Below are 27,275 nucleotides of genomic sequence, written 5' to 3' on the forward strand. Positions count from 1 at the left end.
TCCATTTCAATGTATATATAGGATTACAATAAAATTCGGGTTAAATATGAGTATACGACAAATTTTTTCTCTCAAACTAAGCAGATTCAAAAGATGACGTGGTTAGTGTGATGGTGGACATTAATCAAAAGTCAAAGAAGAAAAGAATTTGATTTAGAGATATTTTGATCAAGACATGTCGGTATGATATTCACTAAGTGATATTTATCAATTTCATGTAAAAATAGGATTATAATAAAATGTGCGTTATCAACTTAGAAAATTCTTCTATGTACCGATAGTGTAAGTGAACGGGCACCTGTTAAATGATCTAAATTCTTAATATTTATAGTTAAGATTTTTTTTTAATAACCGAAAATTCAACTTGATATTATCCAGCCATCCGTTTATGTTGGTGCAAGTGCATGTCAGTGCTTTGATATGAGTACACGACAAATTCTTTCTCTTAAATTAAGCAGATTCAAAAGACAAAATGGTTAGTGTGATGGTGGACATTAATCAAAGTCAAAGAAGAAATGAATTTAGTTGAGAGATAAATTTAATCAAGACATGCTAGCATGATATATTGATATTCATCAAGTGATAGAACGTTGAAGCATCTTATTGAGGCTCTGATTTGATATGCAATAATGTAAATGATGTCAGCTAGCTACGACTTTACGTGCTGAAATAAACAACTAAATTCTAGGCCCTGAAACTCAAACCAGCTCATTCCGGGAGATGTTGATCAATGGCTGTTTGCTTTGCCGAAACTCTAAACCATAATTACAAGACTAACCATGCATGATATGTTTCATCAATGGCTATCTGACCAGGCTATAGCTAGGTAGCTGTGTTAGGATTCATTAGCTAACTGACTCAATCATTTCAATCAATTGATACCGTACGAAACTAGGGTCAAATCGATCATCTTCTCCTAAATGATGAGTTGGAGAGAAACCCAGTTCTCCTCCCCCCCAAAAGCTTCCAAATCCAAACTCTCCTCTCTGATACAGCTCCTCTAGAACCTTGTCAACCTCCTCTATGCAACTTCTGCAACTGTGGATATCCTCTACAGATCTCATTGATTCTCGAATACTCTCAATGTCGTTTTCACATTGATATACTGTTTTGCTTTCCACAACAATCCCTTTTCTCCTTCTTTGTTGAAGCTTCTTCATGGTGTACTCCCTCGTCTTTCTGATCAACTTGCAAGGAAGCTTGAAGAAGATGAAGATGGTGATTTGGAGGATCAAGCATTGGCAGCAGCACGAGATCACAACGCAATCCGCCGCGAGCACGTTGCAATCTTCCATGGTGGCGAAGAAGTCGGGAGGAAGGGGGTGATGGTGGTGAAGAGAATGGTTTAGAAGACATGGAGGAGTTAGTTCCTTGCCTTTCTTGGAGGTTATGGGAAGGGTGAAGCAACCAGAATTGTATGTGGCACATAGCTAACGAAAAAGCTGTATATGGGTCTTAACTTCAATCATTGCCAACCCTGAATGGAACTGTAGCTTGTACTAGGGGTTATCTAAATATAATAGTATTGAACGAGAAGGGAACCAAAGCTGTTGTTACTTGGCTTCTACTTCCAGCAAGAAGATTTCTTAGACAGCTGTTTCGGAACTTCACTTTCAAAGAATGATTCTCTCCCTTTCTGAGAAGACTTGCAAATTAGTTAAAATATTGGCAAATCTAGATTCACATTGCATCAAAATTAAGAGTAGATTCACATACCCATCAATCTGTAACACCCAGAAAAGCATCCATAGCTAACAAAATTGATTTATTACTTTTATAGCACCAACGGCAAAGGTCATACATGGCTAGATAATTACAAGGGCAAAAAATAGCAGTGCAGAAACTACTATAAGACGGGTAGAAGCAAAAATGAGCCTTTACATGAACAAGGATATGGTTTCAGTCTCTACATCTGATGCAGGCAGTTCCAGTTGCAGACAAATCGGGGTCTCTGCTGAGCAAATCCTTATCTCTCCTAATATTTACTATACCGGGTTACCATTCCCGCTACCTTCGCTAAAAAATCTGTACTGTAATTTTGACTACCAAATGCCATTCTCCGAAACAATCTAATTTCAGCTGATTGTTGAGCCGAGTTGAATGTCTCACTTTCCCCTACTCTCATTCCATTGGTTAAATCGGCGGTGGCCATACCATCGAAAGCTCTAACAACCTGACAAGTGTAAGAATGCTAAGAAAGATGATTTCACCCTACTGGAATGAATAAGCTACATAAGAGAGAAGTATGAGCTTTTATTACCTGTCCCATTCGTGGTCTCTTAGCAGATGAGTGTCGCACACAAGCAGCAGCAATCTCAATCAGTCTGAACACTTCACTCTCAACATAGTTCTTCTCAAGCCTTGGATCAACCAAACCTTCAAACTCCTCATTATCAAGAGCATAACCCAATAAGGGTCGAGCCTGGAAAGTAAAATGGATCCTATTATCAGGAAAGCTGGGCCTAAAATATTTGACAGATAAGTTGCACCTGACATGGACCAGATCCAATAACAAAACTTCAATCTTGGCTATGAAGATATGATTTATTAAATTTAGACTTCAAAAATATTAGATACGAAATATCAATTTCCTGTCTAAGAACAAGTAAAAGCAATTTTGATAGTGGGAACATGCAACAATCGGTAGCAAATAGAAGATATAACAAGACTGATCATTAAGTTTACCCATTCAACTAGACTCTCATCTCCCAACGGTTGGGATGCATCCACAGCCTTCCGTCCAGTAATCAACTCCAGAAGAACAACTCCAAATGAGTACACATCAGATTTCTCAGTCAGTTTGCCACTTGAAGCATACTCAGGGGCCACATATCTGAAAATCAAGCGGAGTAAATTTATATCTGGCACAAAAGTATGGTATTTGACCATTCGTCGTAACAATATAAGTTAAACAAGATTCCTGAAGAATAGGTTGAACATAGATAGTAAGCACATACAAACAATACTAGGCTCACATACCCAAAAGTTCCCATGACACGTGTACTTATATGTGTATTTGCATCCAGACACAATTTGGCAAGTCCAAAATCTGAAACCTGTATAGTAAAAAGGGGGAAACGGTGATCTACTGGCTACCTGAAATAGAGTATTGAAATGAACTCTTAGAGAAATTATGCATACCCGAGCTTCAAAGTTGTTATCTAATAGAATGTTTGATGACTTTATATCCCTGTGAATAATGCGAGGATGGCCTGATATTATGTGAAACAGAGTTAGTTAACCAAAACTTTGCAGATAAACTTGTAACCCGACAACCTATTGCATGTAAGATATTATCGAATAGAGCCTAATGGATAGTAATTAACATTTGTTACCAAAAACTATATCAACAGCTAACTTTGATTTTCTATGGAAATGAAGTCCAGACTCAGTTATGAGACTAGATACTAAGGGTAGAAAATTACAGTCTTCATGAAGATAGGCGATTCCACGAGCTGCACCAGCAGCAACTTTAACACGTGTTGCCCAGTCAAGAACTGACCTACCTTCTCCTGCAAATTGCAAGTACAAAAACATGAGAACATCAACCATTACCATTAACTGATTCTTCAAAGCTCGGGTATACATTTACCATGAAGATGGAAATAGAGGGTATCATTAGAGACATATTCATAGACAAGCAGCCTTTGGTTCTCAGAAATGCAATAGCCCACCAAAGAAACCAAATGGCGGTGGTGAACACGACTAATGGTCTCAACTTCAGCTTTGAATTCTCTCTCACCCTGACTCCCACCTATTTTCAATTGTTTTACTGCCACCTCTCTATCATCTGGCAGGATTCCCTTATATACAGAGCCAAATCCACCTTCCCCCAAAAGATTCTGAGATGAAAAGCCATTTGTAGCCTTAGCTAGTTCGTCATAAGTAAACCAAGGTCTTGAATTGCCTGCTGCCGGTTCTGCAGGAGAATTCACGAAATCACTACCAGAACCACTTCCTATAAGGGGAGCTGAAGAATGTGCCTTCAAGAATGATGATGAATCTGGGAACAAGTTACACAACCTTATTAGTTCATTTGAATGGCCTCAATTTTCAAAATATTTAATATTACATTGTCTGAAGGCATGCTAACCACCATACACCAAGTTTATATGGCCTGATCAATTTAACCATATCCTGATTTCATGAATGTACATAAATACATGATAAATATATTGAAGTTGTTTTAGTTTTTAATATCAAACAGAAAAGGTCCAAACGAACAACAAATCGTACACAAATATATTTAACTTTTACATCATTGCATCATACAGATCAGTTAAAAAGGTAAGAATCCTAAGACATTATTGTTATATGGATAGTATATCCACATTCACAAGATAAATGTAAATTCATTGCACACTGAATGGCTATAAACCTGTACCAGATGAATATAAGCAGGTATAAGAAGGAAGCTCAAAGAAACAAATACAAATACTCATACAAGTCATACTTGAAGTGTCTATCGTTATGTGTGTGACATGCTATGAATACTGAGAAAGCAGAGAGGGGAAGTAAAATAACATAATAAAGTAACATGCCATAATTTACCTGATTGGGGAGAAGATACCATCGGCGATGGCATAACATAACCTCCAAATTCAGAAACCTTTTTCTTTTGCTTCCTCCTCATGCACCATACAGCGAATGCAATGAAGCTAAGCACTATTATCCCAGCCACTACACTAATTGCCACTGCACCTCCAGTGCTAAGGCCCCTATTACTTGTGGCATTTGAACTTGGTGGTACATTAGGATTGGAATTGTTTGAACTTGGAATATTTGATGGTGGGCTTGGAATTTGAGTAGTTGGTGGTGGAGCATCATCTGAGGGTGGAGGTGGTGAGAGTCGTATTGTGGGTGGTGGAGCTGATGACTTCGGAGGTGGGGCTTCAGGGGTTGGTTGAGAACCGGGTGGAGGGGGAGGGTTGGGGCTTGAAGGTGGGGGTGAACTGCTTGGAGGCTCTGATGCCTGTGGAGGAGGTGAACTTTTAGGAGGAGTTGATGCTGGTGGAGGTGAGCTTTTGGGTGGCTCAGATTCTGGAGGTGGTGGTGATTTCTCAGGTGGCTTTGATGTTGGTGGCGGCGGTGGTGACGTTTCAGGGGGCTTTGATGTTGGTGGAGGCGGTGGTGATGTTTCAGGGGGATTTGCTGGTGGAGGTGGAGGAGATTTCTCAGGTGGCTCTGATGGTGAACTTTTGGGCGGTGTTGATGATGGAGGTGGAGGTGAACTTTTGGGCGGCGTTGATGATGGAGGTGGAGGTGAAGTCTTAGGTGGACTTGAAGTTGGTGGTGGAGGTGAACTCACTGGCTGTGGTGGGGGAGGTGAACTTGCAGGTGGATCAGACGTTGGTGGTGGTGGGGAAGGTGAACTCTTTGGTGGGTCAGATGATGGTGGGGGTGAAGAATTTGAAGATGGTGGAGGCACATTGGATGAAGAAGACAGTGGCGGTGAGGCTGGTGGATCAGATTGTTGATTCACTGGAGGTGATGGTGTAGGTACGGAAGGGGAGGATGGAATTGGAGGGGGTGATGATGCAGTTGGAGGAGGAGCTGATGGAACATCAGGCGGTGGAGATTGAGTTGTAGTGTCTGAGGAATCTGGTGATTCCACATTGGGCTGTGGTGGTGGTGTGGAACTAGCACTAGAAGCTGGTGGCACAGCTGAAGGAGATGAGTTCGGAGATGGCGATGTGGTTGCCATCTATTTCGAACCAAATCCAGACATACAAAAACTAAAGCTTCTATTCTACAATCTCCAAGCCGTCATCCAATTCTCAATCTTTCTCACCAAATCCACAGTTCCCACACAAAAGACAAAATTTTGAGCAAACCCCAGTTACCAAATTCAAGCCTTCATCAAATCCCAACAGTCCCAAACCTCAAAAACTAAAATTCCCCATCACCAAACTTCACCAACCAAACCCTCCATCCCTGAACTCGTTTACATCAAAAACCCAAATCAGCATATCACAGATAACAACTCTACGTCACTAATCTAACCAAAGTGAAAAATACTTCTACAAAATCAATCAATGATCTTTCTCTAATGTGTTCAACAGTTAAAAGTCTAAATCTTCAGTGACCAAATGAAGCCATACAAAACATCAAAATGTGGCAAAACAAAACCCAAATGCTTAAAATCCCAAAAGGCCTAACCTTTTTCTCTTCACCAACTCGCTAACTTGCTCTTCAATTATTACCAAAACCACACGTGAGCTTATTGTCCTCCCAAAATTGCATCAAATCTTGATTCTTCGAAAACTGTCTCTAAACTGAAGCAGCTCAACTCAACACAGAGACACGGATTGTGGGGTCAGAAATTCTTGAGCTATGTGAAAACGACCTCAAAAATATGAGTGAAATCTTTTGATCCTCTTTAAAAAATATAATGATAATAACTAAATGTTTTGATATTTCTTTTGGTTTTTAATAGAAAATCATTATCATCATAATTTTCCAAAGAAAGAACCAAAATCATAATGTCATGAGGATGTAATTTTAAGATTTTTCAAAACATCCCATTCAGTACTACGCAACGTTAACGCAATGCTAGTGTAGAGAAGTGTTCATATTGGTCAGCGCTCACATTAAATCTTAAATCTCCGCAAGTTTGGACCTTTTCCACTTTTCATAAAATATGTAATAATACTATAATTAGGTTTATGAGCTTATACATTATGATAATTATTTTTTTTCTTTCTATATATTATATTTCATGAATGACAATATCATCATTGTTCCATTTAGTATTATTAAATTAATAAAAATCCCCCCTCCCCCCCCCCCCCCCCCCCCTAAATGCTTGTTTTGTCCTTAATTACAATTTGATCATTGATATCATAAACCAGTAGAACATTGCTGTAAGTTGCGCGTACTTTTTGCCATTTTCTATATGGAGCCCTGAGTTTGACTGCATTTTATAATGCCTGTAACTTGTCATTTTAATTAGATTTTTTTGAATCCTTTTTAATATATGTATCGAGAATTTTGATGAATATATGAAGATCCTTTATTTCTTGATAAGAACGTAGAAAGACAACTTCAGATATCACACAATCCTTTATTTTTTTTTAAAGAATCATAGTTCATGCATACAAGGGAAGAGAGTGAGAACTCTAGTTAACAGAGAGTAAATATTTGTTTAGATTGAGATGCTTAATTAGCACACTGTATTGTGTAAACAAGAGTGATTAATTAATTTAGAAGCCTGCAGACAAAGAAGTGGGTCTTGTCTTGCTGAAATGGCAAAAGCTTAAGGTGGTGGTAGGTCATGTGCTAATTATTCTCGCATCTTTGTGCAGTTTTTGTGCCCGTGAGGCATTAGCTCCTCCACCGGTTGCTGCTTCGGATGGTGAGAGAGAATAATTACTCTACTTTTTGTTTAGGTAAAGAACTAAAGATGGTTGAGCCTAATTGTGTTAGAGAAAAGAACAAGAGCTACTAGGGATTCCTTGCCAGACTATTGGCACCAATTGGCAATGGGTCTAGAAGAGAACGTAAAGAAACAATTAAGGAGGTGTAATGCAGCCTGGGTCCAAGTTATGGTTTGGGTTAGCTAAGATGTCCAATGCAAATTCATGTCCAGTTTCAACTGATGATAAAAAGAGCTTCATTCGTGTTTAGTTCCGACTTTACAGAAAAGAGCTCATTGCAATTACAAGTCGGTCGAGAAAATAGATGGTCATTGTTGTAGCGACTTGTCTTTGAAGTTATTATTATGTAATTGCCGTAGAATTCTCTTGAAAATATATAATGGTCTATTCTCTGTCATAAAATTTATGTTCAATCTTTTTCCTATGATTCGCCTTTTTCTTTAATTTTTATCCTATGGTTGTGGATGATATAAAGTTAAAATTGGAGTGGTATTGCTGCTTAATCTATCTTCATCCCTTCTTATCTTTGATTAATATGCATCGTGGAATAAATTCTTGTCACAGATTTTGACGTTATGCGTTTTTCTGGATTTTGGATTTAAACAGGACTTGACATTATCAACGTTGGAAGATCACCACATGATGAGAAAAAATTTCCCAACAAAATATGTGGGCGCGAATGTGCGATGCATGTCTATCTAGAATGCCAAGAAAAGTAAAAGCAACCAGAGATTTGAAGTCCACGTTTGCACCCGATGTGGCAGAAACAGACAGGAGTGAACACACAAGTGAGAAACACTAGTTCACCTGAACGTGAACAGCATTCCCACACAAGCTCATCAAACTTGGTAGGAACGTACGAGGACGAGGCTCACAAAGTCAAAAGCTTCTATTCCTGATTGTGACCATGTCACATCACACCATGTGAACCATGTCATTGAGTTGGGTTGGGATTTGGGAACACTGTGAGACTGACCTCGCAAAACCCAGTTACAAAACCATATTAGGCTTTAAGGTGTGCTCAGCCCAGAGTTGCAGAAACGGGCCTACTAAGCACGATAACACCTTACAGTTCATGTGTGAAGCTTGTTCCTTTCATTCAAATTTAACTATTTAAGCAAGTTTGTGGTAAATAGGGGTGGGCACTTGAACCCGGAATCCCGAACCCGACCCGGTCCCGTCCCGAAAACTGCCGGGACGGGACGGGTTTGAAACTTCAAATTTTACTATTTGGGCCCGTCCCGTCCCGTCCCGTTTTAACGGGACGGGTTTCGGTTTGGTTCGAAGAAATCCCTCAGAGGCCCGACCCGTCCCGAAGTATTAAAATTTATTTTATTTTCCTTACTTTTCGATCGGTTTTTGACCTAAAACCTAAACTCATTCCTCATTTCCTCTCGAAGTCTCGAGCCTCCAGTTCTCCTTTCGATCGGTTTTGTGACCTAAACCCTAAACTCATTCCTCAATCCTCATTTCCTCTCGAAGTCTCGAGCCTCCAGTACCTGCCTTCCTGGTCACCGACCCATTCCCAATTTCCCAAAGTACCTGCCTTCCTGGTCACCGAGACTGCCTTCCTGGTCCAGCCGTCAGCTCGGGGAAGTGGTTTCGAGTCGCTAGCTTCGCCGTGGTTTCGAGTCGCCAGCTTCGTCGTGGTTTCTCCGTCGTCAGCTTCGCCGTGGTTTCGAGTCGCCAGCTTCGCCGTGGTTTCTCCGTCGTCAGCTTCGCCGTTGCTTCAAACACATAAGACTGCAAATGTAAGCCATGGATTCTTAGTTTCTTACAGTTTTGCACTTTGAGGAAGTATAGACAAAGTTCGATTTCACTGCCGATGGTTTTGCAATTTTGATTTGTTTGATTGGGATTGTGAGATTACATGTGTAGGATTAGCCGATTAGGACTTAGGAGTTCAATTTGTTCGATTGGGTTTGTGAGATTACAGTTGAGTTCGTGAAGATCGATTGGGTCAGTGGATTTTGTGAAATTTGTTCGATTGGGTCAGTGGGTTTTGTGAAATTTTGATACTTACGCTTAACAATTGGATTTTTAGAGTTGAAGAGTGAGTTAAGCAAGAACTCAGATGCTTCAATGTTGTTGTGCTTCTAAATGTAGAATCTGAATTGCACTCTCTAAATGTAGAAGAAGAATAAGAAGAGCATTTGTACAACCTTCTCACAGATTCTTGGAAAGAAATCAAGATTGATGGTTTATTAAAGGAAAATAAAATCGTTGTGCCTGATTCGAATGCTCAAACCAAGGGACTATGCTATAAGGGAATTCTTTACTGGTGTGCAATGGAAGAAGAAAAGGTTTTAGAAGTTACCTGTGATGGTGATGATGAGCAAAAAGAAATTGATATGCATGCATGCATCATTTCGTTCAATATAGGTGATGAATCATTTCATGTTATAAATATTGGCTCATATGATGATCATTGTTGTTTAATAGATGGTGTACTTGGATTGTGGAAAGAATATTCCATTGCTCTCTGTGTTCGTGGCTGGACTACCCTAGACATATGGGTGATGGATGACTTTGGTGGTGGTAAGGGTTCTTGGACAAAATACTTGGCGATCGAGCCGGTAGTAAAGATTACATCTCAATTTGCATTATTTGGAAAAAGCGATGAGCAGTTTGTCTTGGTTGCCTGTGATGATTCTGTTGTAATATTCTATGACATTTGTACCAACAAGTTTAACTATCTTCCTCTGAATGGCGTACTTCTGCATCATACTCAAGTTGTTGAATATGCGAGTAGTATAGTTTCAGTCAAAGAATGCAATAAGCTTGATATGGAAGCATAATGGGCATTATGACACAATGGAGTGATGGACTAGTCTTCTTCCAACAGTTGATAGACATGCTTGATGGCTAGGGAGAAGAAAACTGCTCGACCTCGACCAGGTGCTTCTGGTCTTGAGGATTCTTCAACAGCCACATCACCGGCTTCTCCTCCACTGCTCAAAGCTGCAAGCCAACATGAAGTTGTAAGTGAACCTGCTTCAAGTCAACCTTCTGGAAGTGAACCTGCTTCAAGTCAACCTTATTATATCATGTTTTTCTTCCTATTTAGGTTTAGTTGCAGCTTTCTTGAATGGAAATGTAGAAATGCATTAGCTTTAGTTGCAACTTGCTTTGATACTTCGGTCTTCTTTGAGTTGTAGCTTGCTTTAATGGAAATGTAGAAATGCAAAACAGGGAAATTGATGAAATTGCAGGAGAATTTTTTATTTTTTTTTCCTTTCGGGATGTCCCGGTCCCGTCCCGATCCCGTCCCGGTCCCGTTCGGGTTCGGGATGGTCGGGATCAATTCTCAAAAAGTGACGTCCCGTCCCGTCCCGTCCCGAGTTTTATTTCCGGGTCCGGGACCGGGATCACCAGAATTTCGTCCCGTCCCGTCCCGTGCCCAGCCCTAGTGGTAAAGAGAAGTTCAATTTTTCAGCAGAGCTCTAACTGATGTATTCAGAGAAAGTGACTACTTGGAAATTCAAAAATATGAAATACTCGATTAGCTTGAATCTAGGGTTTCCCTACATGTTCAATTCAGTTAGCAGTCTTCACCCATCTGACATTTTCATTGCTCTTTTCGCGTTTAGATCTCCACAGATGTTATATCAGATTTGTCGCTTAGCTGGTGTGGTTTCCTGCAGTACTAGGAACATGCACAGTAGGGTGTTTTTGAAAAAGAGTGGCTTTGACTGCAAAGAGGAATCAGTTGTGGCTTTTTCCCAGCCGTGTATTTCTTCTAGAAATGATCTCAGCTGCCCAACTCTTTCCTAGATCAGTCTGAAATTTTCCTGAAAGAAAAGAAATGATAGTTAAGAAGTACATCTAGGAGGAATCAGAAATACTTTCTACTCCAGTTAACATCAAAAGAGTTAAGCCTACCTGCTGTAGAAATGAAAAACTCATCCAGCACTTTTCCGTGTTCTGTTGCAGGATTCAGAATATCAGAAGAGATGGACCAGAACCAAAGATAGTTTAGCGAAAGGATTGAACACTTACCCATTTCATACTCCAATGCTTGCAGAATCATTTCAACCTGGACACAGTTGCATTAACCATGTTAAAAGAAAAAATAGTGGAAGCATGCAGCATGCACACAAAAGCACACCTAAGTCTACTTCAGCTAGTCAAGATATACATACTTTGTCAAAATCCTTCACAAGATTAGCCTCTATAGAAGAATTGTTTTCATACTCTGCCCAAAGTTCTTTGATCTCTTCAGCTGCAGATAAGAACATAGCAGTTAATGTACTGCAAAAACTAACTAGTTTTACCTAATCAAAGAATTCCATGAAAATAAGAATTAGTGATCACCTCTCATCCCTCCACCAAGAACCACACACATTTCATTCAAAGCTGCTTCCTCCATTCTGCTCTTTTCCTTTTTAGGCACACCATCAGATGGTGTTATATCTCCAACGATAGCTAATAACAGTCCAAACACCAACCAAAAATCAATACCCCAGCAATATGTGCCTATATAAATAGATGTAGGTATGCATGAAGACAGATAGACATGCAATGACGATTTTGACTGAAGTAACGACATAATTAGAATTATTAACATCTTTACTACCGATCCCTATCCCGAACTAATACAGGAAAAAACTAAATGGACGTGTAAAAGTTACATTAGTAAATCACCATTAGAACAAAGACCCTTGAGCTTTGGCTAGACACTTGATTTGAAACCAGTAAGCCAAACATCACAGGTACCACTTCTTTTATTCATTTTCCTACACTGCTAAAGTACGGATTCTTCACATTCCATAGAAAGCGAATAATCATCATCATCATCATGGCAAACTTAAGAAAGCATCGAAAATCTGATCTTTATACTCTGTCTCAACTCTCAACTAAACATACAGACTCCCCTTGAACTACATTGTTCCAACTAGACCATTAGAAATTCAAAACATTGTGAAAGATCAAGGAGGCAAAAGATACCTTCTGCAATGTCATGCACAATTGCAATCTTAATACACCTGTTAGAAGAAGCATGTAAGCAACAATAAGAAGAATCCAAACAATCAGAAAAGTGAGAATCATATAAAAGGTCGAACCTTTCTCTATTCAAACCAGGAATATCACCAGCAATCAAAGACATCAAAGCCATGCGGTACATGTGGTCAGCAATCGACTCGCCCTTTATTCCATGATTCACCCACCCTTTCCTTTTCGTAGTCTACTCACATCACCACACAAAGTTTCAATCTTTACACAAAACCCTAACTTTCTTCAATTTTGAATTTACAGCATTTACCTTGAGAGAGTGGCACAACGTGAGAAAATCAATGGCCGAGGAGGTGGACGAAGAACCCGAGGACCCGATCGGAGCTTCGGGCTCGCCGAGACCGACCGGCCGCTTGGATCGGAAAGCGTCCGGAGACGGCGTCTGGCTACGGACGGAGACGAGCCTGGGGGTCGCCGGGTCGGGGCGGATTCCGGGTCGCGTGAAGGTCCGGTTGGAGAAAGGGAGAGGTGAGCGAGGAGCGAGGGAGCGGCTGAGCTGAGCGGCGCAGCGACTAGTCGGTGAATTAACCGCCATAATTTGCAGAGAAGAGGAAGAAGTTTAGTTTGGAGAAGTCGTTGGCTCTTCGCGCGAGGAAGTTCGTCGGAGTCTGTGCATTCTATTTTATGGGGACCTAGTGCGTAACGTTGGAAATAAGTTTTATTTTTGGCAAAAGTTGTATAGGGATTTCGGAGTATTGAGGATCTAAATATTTGCATCCGAATTAATATGTATGTGAAGAATCAAATTCTGTCTTTATTCATATATAGTTAGTGATCTAAATCTACTGTTTAAAGGTTACACTAATCATTCTTCTCTGTAAAAATTTATTAAAAATAAAAGTCGTTTACTCATTCGATCGCATCAAATCAATGGATGGTTTTAATGATACTGTTAACTTTCACCATAGCTGTTCATTTGTGTTAGTATAGGAATTGTAGGTTGGCATTCCCCTTATACAAAACTTGATTGTTCTAGCTAAAAGTGGGTGAGTATTTTTGATCTAAGCATTTGGATCAGTAACACAAGAAAAGGACCCACTGACTCATACGAAAGTTGGGTAAGTATCTTTCATCACTGTGTGCAGAAGTAAGTGTCAGGATTGTTAGCTGTCTTCAATCCTGAAGTCGTTAAACTTCTTGAAAACATTTGTTAGTGCTCTACATTTTGTTCTGCACGCCAGAAAAGTGGTTTGTTTAATATTGTGATTAAATCATAGTGCTGTGTATTATCATGTGGTTGATTTAATTAAGTCTCCATGTGGGTGATTTAATTAAATCATTGTGCTCTCTTTTCTTTTTATCTTGCAGGCTGGTGTGCACTAACGGGATTGTACTTTGTGTGTTTAACAAAGTTCTTCTAAGAAGTCTGTGTGTATAAAAAGAATGCTTTGGCTCCATAAGTTTTGTGTTTTTTGAGGTGTAGTGTCTGAGTTCAAAGTTCAAGAGAATAAGTTAGTCATGAGTATATTTCTTTCTTGATATTCTCTTGTATTAAACACCGATGAGTTCAGTTGTGAAAATCAAATATGTTTGAGTTTTCAAGGCCGATGTTTTCAAGACAAGTGAAGCACATTTAGAAGCTGTAGACAAATTACTGAGAGGTAGTTCAACGGGCTAAAAGAGTTTAGCTAGAGATAACCGAGTCCAGAGTTATCTGAGAGGTTGTAAGTGTACCTTGTATTTTGTTTACTATTTTATAGTGTGTGCTTAAGCACTTGGCCTGAGGCCCGCAGTTGTTTACCTCACTTTGAGGGTTTTACTGCGTAAACATTTTCCTGTGTTCTTTACTTTTCTGTTATTTATTCTTATGCTTGCATATGGTAAATGCTTTATACTGTTGGTTAGGGATAGATAGGCTTTTCCAATCCCTCAACAACGTCCAGGAAAATTGATTGCAAATAATTGTTAATTGCCTATTCACCCCCCCTCTAGGCCATTCTAGTACTTTCATTTGGCATCAGAGCAGGTCACTAGTTCTCCTAGTGAGATCCGTAGGGTGTCTAGAATGGATAGAGATAGAGAACGTTCTGGTTCTATAAACTGTCCACCTTTTTTTAATGGGAATGATTATTCTCAGTGGAAAATTATGATGCAAGCCTTCTTACATTCACAGGATGAACATATCTGGAATATTGTTGAATTTGGGTGGGAGGTTCCCACAAAGGAAACTAAGTCTAAAGAGAGTGAGAGTTCTGCTTCCGTAAAAGAACCTAAGCCTAGGCAAGATTGGTCTATAGCTGAAGTGCGTGACTTTAACAATGATGTTAAAGCACGACACAGCTTGTATACGGCTCTTTCTATGAAAGAAAAGAAGCGTATTGGAACTTGTAAGACTGCGAAGAAGGCATGGGATCTTCTTCAAATGACTTATGAAGGAAACAAGAAAGTTAGGACTCAGAAACTTCAGAAATTAATTTCTGAGTTTGAGACAATGACTATGGGAGATGATGAGTCCATTGATGATTTTCATTCTAGGCTTATAAATGTGACAAATGAGTGTGATAGTCTTGGTGATCCTATTGCTGAGAATAGGATTGTAAAGAAATTCCTTAGGTCCTTACCTTTAAGTTTTCAAAATAAACAAACTGCCATTGAAGAAGTTCAGGATTTAGATACCTATACCTTAGATGAACTTCTTGGGAATCTTCAAACTTTTGAAATGAAAATCAGGCCAGATAAGAAAGTAAAAACCATTGCCTTGAATGCTGTTAGGAGAGTGGATGAAAAGCCAAAAGAGTTAGTAAAGGAAAAGGATAGTGACTCCGATTTTACTGCTGAAGACTTTGCTCTCTTAACCAAACATTACAAAAAGTTTTTAAGGTCTGGTAATTCGTTTCAAAATTCCAAGAACTTCTCTGGGTCTAGTTCTAGGAGAAATATGAGCGGTGACTATTCTTCTGAAAAAGACACTAAAGCTAGGTTTACCTATAAGAAACCTTCTGTTGATAAACCTAAGTGTTTTGAGTGTCAGGGTTTCAGACATCTTGCAGCAGATTGTGGAAATAAGAGATTCAAGGCTCGTTCAAATAAGGCTATGAACACCACCTGGAGTGACTCTGAGTCTGACACTCAATCTGAGTGTGGTGAAGACAATGTTGCCTTAACTGCTGCTCTTCATCCTTCATCCTCATGTGAGTATGAAGAAAATGATCTTGATGATGAAGAAACAAATGATCAAGCCATGGCTGACAAATACCAAGAAATGTGTAGAGCCTCGACCAAAATGTTGAAGCTAAATCAATCTTTGAGTGAAAAACTTTGTCTGGTAGAACAAGAAAAGGAGGGGATTGCTAAGCACATGCAATCCTGCACAAAAAACTGGGAGATCGAGAAGTCAGTGTATGTTGGGTGTATAAAGAGCTTACAAGATAATTTGGATACCCAAATTAGTCTTGTTAACTCCTTGTCTTCTGAAAAACTGAGCTTAGAATTTTCTTTGAAAGAATCTCAAGAATTTTTTTTAAAGTTTTCAATAAGTTCTGACAAAGATTCAAAAATGATAGGCATTGGAAAAGTTGGAGGGGACAAGAAGGGAATAGGATTCTCTGACAGCACTTCTTCTAAGGACTCAAAACCCATCAGGTTTGTGAAAGAAAAAATGACTCCTAAGAATGAATTTCCTCCTCTTTTTAAAAAGGTTTGTTCCCGTATGTCACTACTGTGGAATGCTTGGTCACATTAGACCCAGGTGTAATCGTCTCAAGAAACACTCCCAAGTATCCAGTGTGTCTAAAAGGTCAGTTCAGAACATGTTCTTGCATGACAAATTAAAAGAACATCTGAAAGAAGTTAACAGGATTACAAAGCTGGTTTCAATCCCAAGGTCTTCAACTCCAAAATTAAAACAAGTCTGGGTAGAAAAAGGTTCACACTCTTGTCATGTTGCTTCTGTAAATATTCCTTCCTCTGATTTATCTGTGTTTGATAATACTTGTTTGCATCAAAATAATTCAAATTTTATTGAAGCAACTTGTCTTGTCGCCTTAACTGTTTTAGCAGCAAGAAGGGCTGATACTTGGTACATTGAGTGTGGCTGTTCTAGACATATGACAGGTGACAAGAGCTGGTTCACTTCTTTCTCAGACGAGTTCACATGTGGATCTGTTACTTTTGGAGATGGAAGGAAAGCAAAGGTAATCGGTAAAGGGAGTGTTTGCACACCAGGTATCCCCAACTTACAGAATGTTTTATATGTGGAAGGGTTGCATTCAACTCTGATCAGTGTGAGTCAAATGTGTGATGATTATGAAGGTGTTTATTTCAACAAAGATAACTGTGTTGTACTTGATAATGTTGGCAAAAGTATCATGGGAGGAAAGCGGTCCAAAGATAATTGTTTCTGCATTCATGCAAATGAAACTAACATGTCTCAGGTATGCATGAAGGTCAAAACCACAAGTGATATTTTGGAACTTTGGCACCAACGGTTGGGGCACATCAACTTTCAAGATCTTGTGAAGTTGTCCAGCAAGGAAGGAGTACGTGGCTTACCAAAATTAAGTGGACAAACAGATATTGTCTGTGAAGGTTGCAAGCTTGGTAAACAAATAAGGAGTTCACACCGTGTAATCAATGAAATCACAACCTCCCAACCCTTGGATCTAATGCACATGGATTTAGTCGGACCCATTCAGAAAGAAAGTATAGGAGGTAAGAAGTATATACTTGTCCTTGTTGATGATTTTACACGATTCACATGGGTAAACTTTTTGAGAGAAAAATCTGATGCTTTCACTAGTTTTAAAGGGCTATGCAAAAGGATTTTAAATGAGAAAAGCTCTTTGAATACCAGCATTGTTAGGATTAGAACAGATCATGGAACTGAATTTCAAAATTCATCTTTTGATAATTTTTGTGATGAACATGGAATTATGCATGAATATTCTGCACCTATCACACCGCAACAAAATGGTATTGTTGAAAGGAAGAACAGGGTTTTGATTGAAATGGCAAGAGTATTGCTGTGTGGTTCTGGAATTGCTCACATTTTCTGGGCAGAAGCTGTCAACACAGCGTGTTACACCACAAACCGTGTTTTTCTTCGCTCAGGTACTGAGAAAACCCCTTATGAACTATGGAAAGGTAAGAAACCCAATGTAAGTCATCTGAAAACCTTTGGTAGTCCTTGTTTTATTTTTCGTGATAGAGAATATCTTGCAAAGTTTGATGCTCGTAGTGATAATGGAATTTTCCTTGGATATTCATCAAATAGTCGAGCTTATAGAGTGTACAACAAGAGAACAAAATTTGTTCTTGAAACGATCAATGTAACTATTGATGACTCTGTTGCTCACTCTGTGCCTTTCTTTGCAGATGATGATTACTCTCCTCTTAACAATAATCAAGGACAATCTGAGAGTGAAAGTGACCAAGAGCCAAATAAAATAAATGAGGAATTATTTGGTGCTCCTTCAGTACATAGACAAGGACATAAGCAAGTTCAAAAAGACCATTCTATTTCGGATATCATAGGTGGTCTGAACGATGGCTTAAAAACCAGAAGTCAAGTGACAAATACGGTATGTGAATCTGCCTTAATCTGTTTCCTGGAAAATAATATTGATAGGATCCATGAAATCTCACATATTGGTTTCATTTCATTGATTGAGCCTAAAAATGTTAAAGAAGCCCTGTGTGATGATGATTGGATTAATGCAATGCATGATGAACTTAATCAGTTCAGTAGGAATGATGTGTGGCTTCTTGTTCCTAGACCTAAAAATTGCAATGTTATTGGAACTAAATGGATCTTTAAAAATAAGACTGATGAGAAAGGTTTTGTCACTAGAAACAAAGCTAGACTTGTAGCTTAAGGATATGCTCAAGTAGAAGGTCTAGATTTTGATGAAACTTTTGCCCCGGTTGCAAGACTAGAATCAATTCGACTCTTGCTTGCTGTTGCTTGTCACCTTAGGTTTAAAGTCTATCAAATGGATGTTAAGAGTGCCTTTTTGAATGGTGTTCTACATGAACATGTTTATGTAGAACAGCCACAGGGATTCACAGACCCCCACAATCCTGATCATGTTTACAAACTAAAGAAAGCTTTGTATGGATTGAAACAAGCCCCTAGGGCTTGGTATGAACGTCTGTCTGCTCATTTACTGAGCAAAGGTTATGAGCGTGGGGCAGTGGATAAAACTCTTTTTGTTAAGAGAATTCACAAGCACATATTGATAGCCCAAGTATATGTGGATGACATCATATTTGGGTCTACCTCTGTAACTCTTGTGAAAGAGTTCACTGCAGCGATGGAGAGTGAGTTTGAAATGAGCATGTGTGGTGAATTGAATTATTTTCTGGGTGTGCAAGTTCAACAACTACAAGAAGGTATGTTTCTGTCACAATCCAAGTATGCAAAAAACTTGGTGAAAAAGTTTGGGATGGAAACAGCAACTGCAATCCCCACATCCATGAGCACGAGCATAAAAATAAGTGAGGATATTGCTGGAAAAAGTGTTGATCAAACACTATACAGAAGCATGATAGGGAGTCTACTATATCTTACTGCAAGTAGACCAAACATTTCGTTCAGTGTTGGTGTGTGCGCACGACATCAAGCAAATCCCAAATTATCTCATCTTGAGGCAGTTAAGCGCATCATCAGATATGTCTCAGGTACGTCCGAGTTTGGTATTTTTTATACTTTTGAGACTAACGTGGAAGTTGCAGGTTACTCGGACTCAGATTGGGCAGGAAACTTGGATGATCGACGTAGCACTTCCGGTGGGTGTTTCTTTGTTGGAAACAACCTGGTATCATGGCATAGCAAGAAGCAGAATTGCATTTCTCTATCCACTGCTGAAGCGGAATATGTTGCAGCTGGAAGTTGCTGTACACAGATGTTATGGATGAAACAAATGCTCATGGATTATGGTTTCAATCAAGGTAAGCTTGCCATTTTTTGTGACAATTCAAGTGCTATTAATATATCAAAGAATCCTGTCCAACATTCTCGTACTAAACACATTGATATTAGATATCATTTCATTCGTGATTTAGTTGAAAAAGACATACTTGAACTTGACTTTGTGCCCACTGAACATCAGTTAGCTGATTTGCTTACTAAACCCCTTGATCACACTCGTTTCGAATCACTTCGTAAAGCTATTGGGGTCTGTGCTAAACTTTGATTACATATGCATCATGCTCGTGTGTTTCACTTCGTTTGTATCGATGCATGGTTTGTCCAGGAGTTTTTAGTTCTTAATTCTTGTGAAGGGATTGCATGCCTGTCTGCAATCCCTGTGATGGTCGTGAGGAATTTGAAATCTAGCTAAAGCATCTGATTCCTGATTTCATGCTTACTGGTAAAACAATGTTAAGTGGTGTGACCTTGTTACCTAGCCAACCTGGGAGTCTAGTATGATCCAAGGTCTGTGTTTCACTCTTATTACTTGATCTACTCACATGCACACTTGAATCTCTTGTGGGGATTACATCTTGTCAAAAGTTTGTCTGGACTTGAGGTTTAAAATTTCTAAGTTCATTATCTTAGTGTGCATTTTCTTGGTCCCTCCATATTCACATGAAAGAAATATTCTCTTGAAGGAGTTTGGCCAAGCTATTCCCAAAGTAAACAGGTCTCGGTCGTGACGAACGATATGAGATTTTGGGATAGAAACAGGAATGGTTTGGTCCCCCGGTGGTTGTTGATATTATAACTTGTGACTCGAGTTGATAAGTCCTTGGAGTATCCTTGTTATACTCAGTGCCTTAAGACCACCTGGTCTGAGAGTCACTGGCGTAAAACTCGCTACATGGGTCATTAAGTTTGTGCTTATCTTAAAAAAAAAGAAAAAAAAAAAGGTGTTATAAGATTGAAAAAAAAGAAAGGTGTTATAAGGTTAAAAAAAAAAAAATATTGTTATAGTTGCATCCTTGCACATGAACTTGTTCTCATTTATGACCTCAGTTCGGCTACTTCGATTGGATTACAACCCCACATTGATTCTTGTTCACTATTCATTCAAGATAAGTGAGCACCTATTTTGTTCATGTCTACATTCCCTAAGTTGGCTGGCTACTCATGGTACTCATCTTTCTTGTATCTAACGCTGTAAGTGAGTAAATTGTTAAAATCTTTGCTTCTGCATGTTTCATTGATACTCACTGACCTTCTTCAGGGATTTGGTCTTGGCTCGTTGCCTACTTCACTTTCAAGTTCATTTTTGTTTTTTTTTTCCTTCTAGCTCAGTTTGAGGGGGAGTTGTCTCAGTATATAGCAGTTTGAGGGGGAGTTGTTGTGTTTATTATTATTTTCTACTCATGCTGCTCTTGTGTTCCCCCTCCATCATCACTAGAATCTGTCATATTTTTGGTGCTTCTTTTATTCATGGAGATGATATTGGCATCCCACCTACTCCTGTGACAAACTCGACATTAGCTAGGAGTACCGGTCAGGCACTTGATGGAGGACTTCATATCGATACTGTGATCATGCTAAAAGTTTTGGAGGATCATGTTCTTGGTCTTCGAACCTTATTCCATGGAGTTACTTCACAGATTGATACTGCTTACACGCATTCATGGGCTTGAGCAGTTGTTTCTGCATTACATTCGTGATATGCATCCACCGGCTGCTGATGAACCTCTTGCCTCTCCGCCGACGCCTCGCTCTGCTGCTGCTGCATCTCCTGACACTAATCATTGTTCTACTTCCACTATTCCTGACGAGCATGTTTGTGTGGAGGATACTGAGCCTGTTGAAAATGTTGTAGAAGATACTACTGTTCTGTGTGTTCCATTCTCCGTTGACATGGGAAGCTATCACTTTTCTCTCCCAACTGGTGTCCGTATTGAGTATATTGATTAGAACCCCCTTGCCATTCCTAGACAAAAAGGGGGAGAAGATGCTTCTGAGGTTTCTGGATAGCTTGTGATTATTCTAGTTTGTCTTTGTTGAGGCTAGATGTTTTTGTGACTTTTGTTGAAATTAACTGTTGACGTCTTTGAACTTTTGTTTAAATTCATTTCAGTTGCTTTTCACTTGGTATGTTGTTTGATTGTTTCAGGAGCAATGGAAGTGTTGTTTTGATGGAAGATAGATGCTTAGAGTCTAGGATTAGCAGAGTATAGTTTTGTATAGGAATGCCAAAGGGGGAGATTGTTAGTATAGGAATTGTAGGTTGGCATTCCCCTTATACAAAACTTGAGTGTTCTAGCTAAAAGTGGGTGAGTATTTTTGATCTAAGCATTTGGATCAGTAACACAAGAAAAGGACCCACTGACTCATACGAAAGTTGGGTAAGTATCTTTCATCACTGTGTGCAGAAGTAAGTGTCAGGATTGTTAGCTGTCTTCAATCCTGAAGTCGTTAAACTTCTTGAAAACATTTGTTAGTGCTCTGCATAAAAATGGAAAGATGTTCTACACGCCAGAAAAGTGGTTTGTTTAATATTGTGATTAAATCATAGTGCTGTGTACTATCATGTGGTTGATTTAATTAAGTCTCCATGTGGGTGATTTAATTAAATCATTGTGCTCTCTTTTCTTTTTATCTTGCAGGCTGGTGTGCACTAACGGGGTTGTACTTTGTGTGTTTAACAAAGTTCTTCTAAGAAGTCTGTGTGTATAAAAAGAATGCTTTGGCTCCATAAGTTTTGTGTTTTTTGAGGTGTAGTGTCTGAGTTCAAAGTTCAAGAGAATAAGTTAGTCATGAGTATATTTCTTTCTTGATATTCTCTTGTATTAAACACCGATGAGTTCAGTTGTGAAAATCAAATATGTTTGAGTTTTCAAGGCCGATGTTTTCAAGACAAGTGAAGCACATTTAGAAGCTGTAGACAAATTACTGAGAGGTAGTTCAACGGGCTAAAAGAGTTTAGCTAGAGATAACCGAGTCCAGAGTTATCTGAGAGGTTGTAAGTGTACCTTGTATTTTGTTTACTATTTTATAGTGTGTGCTTAAGCACTTGGCCTGAGGCCCGCAGTTGTTTACCTCACTTTGAGGGTTTTACTGCGTAAACATTTTCCTGTGTTCTTTACTTTTCTGTTATTTATTCTTATGCTTGCATATGGTAAATGCTTTATACTGTTGGTTAGGGATAGATAGGCTTTTCCAATCCCTCAACAACGTCCAGGAAAATTGATTGCAAATAATTGTTAATTGCCTATTCACCCCCCCCCCCCTCTAGGCCATTCTAGTACTTTCAATTTGTTTGACTCAATTGAATGAGTAAATGATTTTTGTTTACAATTAATTTTTGTAGAGATGATCTTTAAATGTTGATTTAACTTTTGAACAGTTAAATTATGAATTTAAATTGTTGACTGTATGTAAATAAGAAACAATTTGAATGCCTCATATATATAATGGTTCGGAAGCAAGTGTTTTCCACAAACGAAAATAACGTCCAAACTTATTTCTGGGTTGAGTGAATGAGCTTTAGATAAATTATTTTGCGGTGTACCCTACATAGTAATAGTATACTGATCTAACAATTTTAGAGACTCAATTTCACTACTCTAGAGCACTTCAACTATTCCATAAAATTAACTTCTGTTTAGGGAAAATTGAAATTGGGAGAGAATTGAGTCATATTTTCATTGATAATAGAGACCTCTTTATATAGAGGATTACAAGACATAGAATCAGAGTTGTACATTGAAAGATAATCGTATAATTAATCAGATATCTATGAATATCTCTAATTCAAAATCCTATTACAACTAGGTCAAGTAATCTAGAGTTTGAGCCAAATACGTATTCTGGATTTACTTGAACACTCCCCCTTGTGTCACCCAAACGTGGTGCTCCTCTCGTTGCCTCATACCTTCATGTTTGGAGACCATACATGTAGACATCTCCCCCTGATGACTGATGTCTGTATCTCCCCCTGATGACAACGGTCATGGGAGTTCGGATAACTTCTGCAAACGATGCTACCAACATGATTCTCGAAAGTGGAATTTAGGTAATGACTCAGTGAGCAAGTCTGCCACACTGTGCTCATATCGAATATAGTTCACTTTGATCTTGAGGAGAGTCTGTTGTTATTGATTATACTTGGTGTTGTTGCATTAGTGTTGTCGCATTTGATGTAGCCTTACTTCATTTGCTCAAAACAAGCAGCATTATCCTAAATGCTCGTAGGCTCATCTGTGGTAGACTTCAAACCACAATTGTTCGAACATGCGTAATTATGGATTGAATCCATATACATTCACAAACCACTTCGTGAAGAGCAATAATCTCTGCATTGTTTGAAGATATAGCGACTAGAGTATGTTCTGTAGAGCTCCAAGATATTGCGGTCTTACCCATGGTGAAAACTTAACCAGTTTGGGAATGACCTTTGTGTGGGTCAGAGAGATATCCAACATCAGCAAAACTTTCCAAAACACAAGTCATTTTGGGATGGGGGTAGAGAACGCATGCCAGTGTTGGCGGTGTTCCTAGTGTGTGATGGGTTCAAATACATTGTCTCTCTGTAGGGATAGAACAACCCCATATCAATCGTACATCTCAAGTACCTAAAGATATATTTTACACCCCTTCAATGGCATCGCGTTGACGCAGAACTATACCTTAACTAAAAAGTTCACTGCAAATAAGATGTTCGGTCTTGTGCATTGAGCTAAGTACAATAATGCAATTTATTGTACTTAAGCATGACACTTTTGCCTTTAGCATGTCTTCGTCATCATCCTTTGGACGCAGATGATCATTTTCAAGATCAAGACTACGAACGATCATGGGGATGCTTGAAGGTTTGACCTTGTCAAAATACCTAAGCATCTATCAACACGATGCTCAAGTTCTAAACTGAGACATAATCGTGTTCTCCCAAAATCGTTCATCTCAAAATTGGATTTCAAGTGTTCAGCGATTTCCTCTAACTTTTTAAGAGATTCCAATAAAGATCATATCCAACATGAACAACGATAGAATCTGAAACTTGTCATGGAAACGAGTGGGCATATCCCTTCCCAATCAAATAGTCACTTTAGTGAGCGTTTCAACCTCTTTGTAAAACACGCTCCGTGGTCTAGAGCCACTTGACTTGGGTAAATGAAGTTCACCATGAACCTTCATGTATATTCCATATCTAGATCCCCATAGAGATACGTAGTGACCACATTCGTAAGCTGCATGTTCAGTTATTCGGAAACTACCAAACTGACAGGGTAGTGGAGTGCAATGACATCAATTATGAGTGAATATGTCTCATCGTAGTCGATTCCATAAGGCGAGATTAGTATCTCTTTTTCTCATCACGCTTTCTAACGAAGACTTATTAGTCAACATGTTTTATGTTAAGAGGTGTTGGCATCACTGGCTCAAAAACCTTCCTCTTCGTTAGAGAATCTAACTTAACCTAGATTGCATCTTTCCATTTAGGCCACATTTCTCTACATTGGCATTCGTTCATCAATAGAGCGTGGTTCGATATCATCAGACTCAACAAACTCATGTGCGATGAAAAGCACAATTACATCATCAATTATGATGGAGTTTCTATCCCACGTCTCATGTACACTAGTGTAATTTTCAAACAGCTCTGTATTATCAGGAATAGGTTCTGAATTTGAGGCGTCCCCCAATGATAACTGTAATCCAGAAGATTCTCATGAGACGGATTTTGAGTGTCGATGATCCAAGGATTGAGTTGTACCAAAGTATCATTCGAATGTAGGGGCCGCCCAAATGGCTCACTCAAATGTGCGTAAGTACGAAATACTTGTACCCAGTCACTAGCTGTAACGCAGAGATAGATTGAGTGGCAGTGGGTCGTAGACCAATTAGCATAGCTGCATGCAATATTGCATTACCCCAAGCGAATATAAGGAGATTGGTGGGCATTACCAATATCCGGGCTACCATCGTAGTCGTTTCCGCGAGACCATTTGGGTGTGTTCATGGGAATATGATGTCCAACATCAATCCCAGTAATATGCAATAACCATTGAGAGTATTCGATGTAAACTCTCTAGCAATGTCAAATCCAATTAACTGAATAAGATGATACGGGGAGTGAGCCTGTTGTCATATGATATGTGCTAGGAATGTAGTATAAGCGGCATTACAAGTGGACAATGGCACAATACGTGACAAGCGTGTTTGCATATCAACCAATATCATGAGATATTTAAGTGTCTGCAAGTTGGTTGAATCAGTCCACAGAATCCCCACGGAATCTATGTACGAACAAAATGAATATTGTCATAGCCTTTGCATAGGACGGTCTCAGTCTTAATTTCCCTAAGGAACAGGCTTTGTAAAACGAGCGAGAGACTTTAGAAGTAACCAATGAAGATTTTGGTTGGGCTTGAGCGTCTGAAATGCTATTTGAAGCAAAGTTGGTGATTGCAACATCACCTAGGGGGCCATCACCATGATGGATGTCATCCATGGCGTCATGGATAAGGACTATGCCAGCCCTATGCTAGTGGTGGACGGTGGCGGCTCCGAAGGCAGCAATGGTGGTCGCACTTAGTTCAGGAATCAACTTTTGATTCATGCTTCGTTTCGCTTGAAAGAAAGGATGTCAGTGTGAAGTCTTTTGTAGATGGATCATCATATCATAACTACGATGACCTATCCTGTCGTGACAAAGCCAATATGTGTCTAAATCCAATAGATCTTCTCTCATAATTTTATTGGATTTAATAGCTCGAATAGTGAAATAGAGTCCACTAGAGAGACACATAAACTTCTCTAAGATGTAATCATTAGAGGTATTGCAAGGGAACTCATTTTTCGTTCTCTACATGTGTATCTGCCTGGAATCCATTGGCTATTCATAGGTGCCCTAGGAGCATAGAGAGTTTCTGTGACAGTAATCAAGGTGCCATTTGGTAAGGGGAACTTGGGCTATTCCATGTCCTTGAATTAATACTGATGGCCCAGCCATCGTAGTCACAAAGTCATATGCTCAGAATCAAAATGGAGTCATGAAAAGAACTCAAAATTTTATTCATAAGTCAATGGTTTACATCATTGTCTCTTAGCCATTATGAGAATCTAATCCAAATGCTAGTTAATGCAAAACAAAGGTAGTCGTTTGACTTTTTTCGGTAACTCCAAAATAAATATGACCAAGTGAGTAGAGAGATGTCGATGGAGCAAGGCTCGCTTAAGTACCACTTATCTCAAAACCTTCCTAGACATCATACTCATTTTGGATGAGCCTATGTGAAGAAAAACTAAACCAATGACATTTACTACAAAGTATATGGCAATTGCCTATTACATCTCTTAGAAAATAAAGACTTAAACATAATTGGTGATCTATTGATCCCAGCTAGATTTGAAGTCTTCAACCCTTTATTCTAGATCATCTTCTTGATCTTCTAGTTCCACATAGTGAGCTTCTCTTGTTTCACAATATGCTTTGTAGACGGTGACAATGTTTCCACGAGCTCTATAAATGTGTGCCCAATGACCGGACAATCCATATTGAGAACATACATTTCTATGCTCAGACTCCATTGATTGAGGCGCTTTGAAAGCGTCATTTGGATGGTTCTTAGTGTTGGTGGCGCCACCAACATGGCTAGAGGCGTTGCCTCCCTCTCTCTTTCCACGTTGATCTCTTCAGTTTCGTGTTCGCCTATTTTGGCGGTTACCTTCCTCATTAGAGTGAGAATATGGACCAGAACATCTAGAATTGTCCCCAGACTTAGGGTTTCGCTCTTGGTGCCCTCCCTCAGGGGCACCACTATAATTGGACTCCGGAATATGCTATGTTTTCATGGGTCTCGAATTATAGTTCATCACAAGGATGTTGTCATACTTTTCATTGACATTCATAGCTCCAATGAGCTCATGTAACCTTGTGATCCATCCCACAATAACATCGATTCGATAGTTCTTTACAACCATCAAAGCAGAGATGAGGAAGGTACAGAGAGTCCCTCTCAATCAACATCGCATCTGTGATA

The 27,275-nt window shown here is 39.2% G+C and overlaps 4 protein-coding genes across 6 annotated transcripts; 1 reads left to right on the forward strand and 3 right to left on the reverse strand.

Annotated features, from left to right (window-relative positions):
- Positions 1–580: 580 nt before the first annotated feature.
- On the reverse strand, positions 581–1,583 carry LOC112196805. Its single transcript, XM_024337251.2, has one exon. The coding sequence runs from the start codon at positions 1,293–1,295 to the stop codon at positions 846–848; it is 450 nt and encodes a 149-aa protein (XP_024193019.1). The 5' UTR covers positions 1,296–1,583; the 3' UTR covers positions 581–845.
- Positions 1,584–1,752: 169 nt separating this feature from the next.
- On the reverse strand, positions 1,753–6,361 carry LOC112196803 (proline-rich receptor-like protein kinase PERK9). Of its 3 annotated transcripts, XM_024337249.2 has the most exons (9): positions 6,160–6,357; positions 4,552–5,934; positions 3,593–4,003; positions 3,426–3,512; positions 3,142–3,212; positions 2,980–3,056; positions 2,686–2,833; positions 2,261–2,422; positions 1,753–2,173 (listed from the first exon to the last, which is right to left on the reverse strand). In XM_024337249.2, exons 2-9 carry the CDS (start codon positions 5,702–5,704, stop codon positions 1,976–1,978), a joined length of 2,307 nt encoding a protein of 768 aa, XP_024193017.1. In that variant the 5' UTR covers positions 5,705–5,934; positions 6,160–6,357; the 3' UTR covers positions 1,753–1,975. The 3 variants fall into 3 exon arrangements, with proteins under 3 accessions (XP_024193017.1, XP_040374280.1, XP_040374281.1); XM_040518346.1 differs by lacking the exon at positions 6,160–6,357 and having other exon boundaries at positions 4,552–6,133; XM_040518347.1 differs by lacking the exon at positions 1,753–2,173 and having other exon boundaries at positions 2,348–2,489; positions 6,160–6,361.
- Positions 6,362–10,849: 4,488 nt separating this feature from the next.
- LOC112197841 (5'-deoxynucleotidase hdd1) lies at positions 10,850–13,058 on the reverse strand. The gene is made up of 8 exons (XM_024338736.2): positions 12,640–13,058; positions 12,440–12,561; positions 12,324–12,361; positions 11,691–11,801; positions 11,519–11,598; positions 11,376–11,412; positions 11,259–11,300; positions 10,850–11,167 (listed from the first exon to the last, which is right to left on the reverse strand). The coding sequence occupies exons 1-8, from the start codon at positions 12,922–12,924 to the stop codon at positions 11,082–11,084; spliced, it is 801 nt and encodes a 266-aa protein (XP_024194504.1). The 5' UTR covers positions 12,925–13,058; the 3' UTR covers positions 10,850–11,081.
- A 1,336-nt stretch (positions 13,059–14,394) lies between these two features.
- On the forward strand, positions 14,395–21,204 carry LOC112199671. The gene is made up of 7 exons (XM_024340652.1): positions 14,395–15,971; positions 16,072–16,125; positions 16,432–17,908; positions 18,380–19,007; positions 19,062–19,277; positions 19,392–19,504; positions 20,932–21,204. The coding sequence occupies exons 1-7, from the start codon at positions 14,395–14,397 to the stop codon at positions 21,202–21,204; spliced, it is 4,338 nt and encodes a 1,445-aa protein (XP_024196420.1).
- Positions 21,205–27,275: the final 6,071 nt, after the last annotated feature.

This window comes from Rosa chinensis, chromosome 4, assembly GCF_002994745.2.
Source record: "Rosa chinensis cultivar Old Blush chromosome 4, RchiOBHm-V2, whole genome shotgun sequence".
Classification (NCBI taxonomy): domain Eukaryota; kingdom Viridiplantae; phylum Streptophyta; class Magnoliopsida; order Rosales; family Rosaceae; genus Rosa; species Rosa chinensis.

Bases quoted from the DNA above. Each gene is read 5' to 3' on its own strand.
- LOC112196805 (XM_024337251.2), bottom strand. From the start codon at position 1,295: ATGGAAGATTGCAACGTGCTCGCGGCGGATTGCGTTGTGATCTCGTGC.
- LOC112197841 (XM_024338736.2), bottom strand. From the start codon at position 12,924: ATGGCGGTTAATTCACCGACTAGTCGCTGCGCCGCTCAGCTCAGCCGC. The intron at 11,599-11,690 runs GTGATCACTAAT...TCTTATCTGCAG, and splicing joins TCTTGGTGGAGGGATGAGAG to CTGAAGAGATCAAAGAACTT. The intron at 11,168-11,258 runs GTAGGCTTAACT...CTTTTCTTTCAG, and splicing joins GTTTTTCATTTCTACAGCAG to GAAAATTTCAGACTGATCTA.
- LOC112199671 (XM_024340652.1), top strand. From the start codon at position 14,395: ATGGATAGAGATAGAGAACGTTCTGGTTCTATAAACTGTCCACCTTTT. The intron at 16,126-16,431 runs GTCAGTTCAGAA...TGGCTGTTCTAG, and splicing joins GTATCCAGTGTGTCTAAAAG to ACATATGACAGGTGACAAGA. The intron at 19,008-19,061 runs GTACGTCCGAGT...TGGAAGTTGCAG, and splicing joins CATCATCAGATATGTCTCAG to GTTACTCGGACTCAGATTGG.
- LOC112196803 (XM_024337249.2), bottom strand. From the start codon at position 5,704: ATGGCAACCACATCGCCATCTCCGAACTCATCTCCTTCAGCTGTGCCA. The intron at 3,513-3,592 runs GTAAATGTATAC...TGCAATTTGCAG, and splicing joins CCTCTATTTCCATCTTCATG to GAGAAGGTAGGTCAGTTCTT. The intron at 3,057-3,141 runs GTATGCATAATT...TTTACTATACAG, and splicing joins ATAACAACTTTGAAGCTCGG to GTTTCAGATTTTGGACTTGC.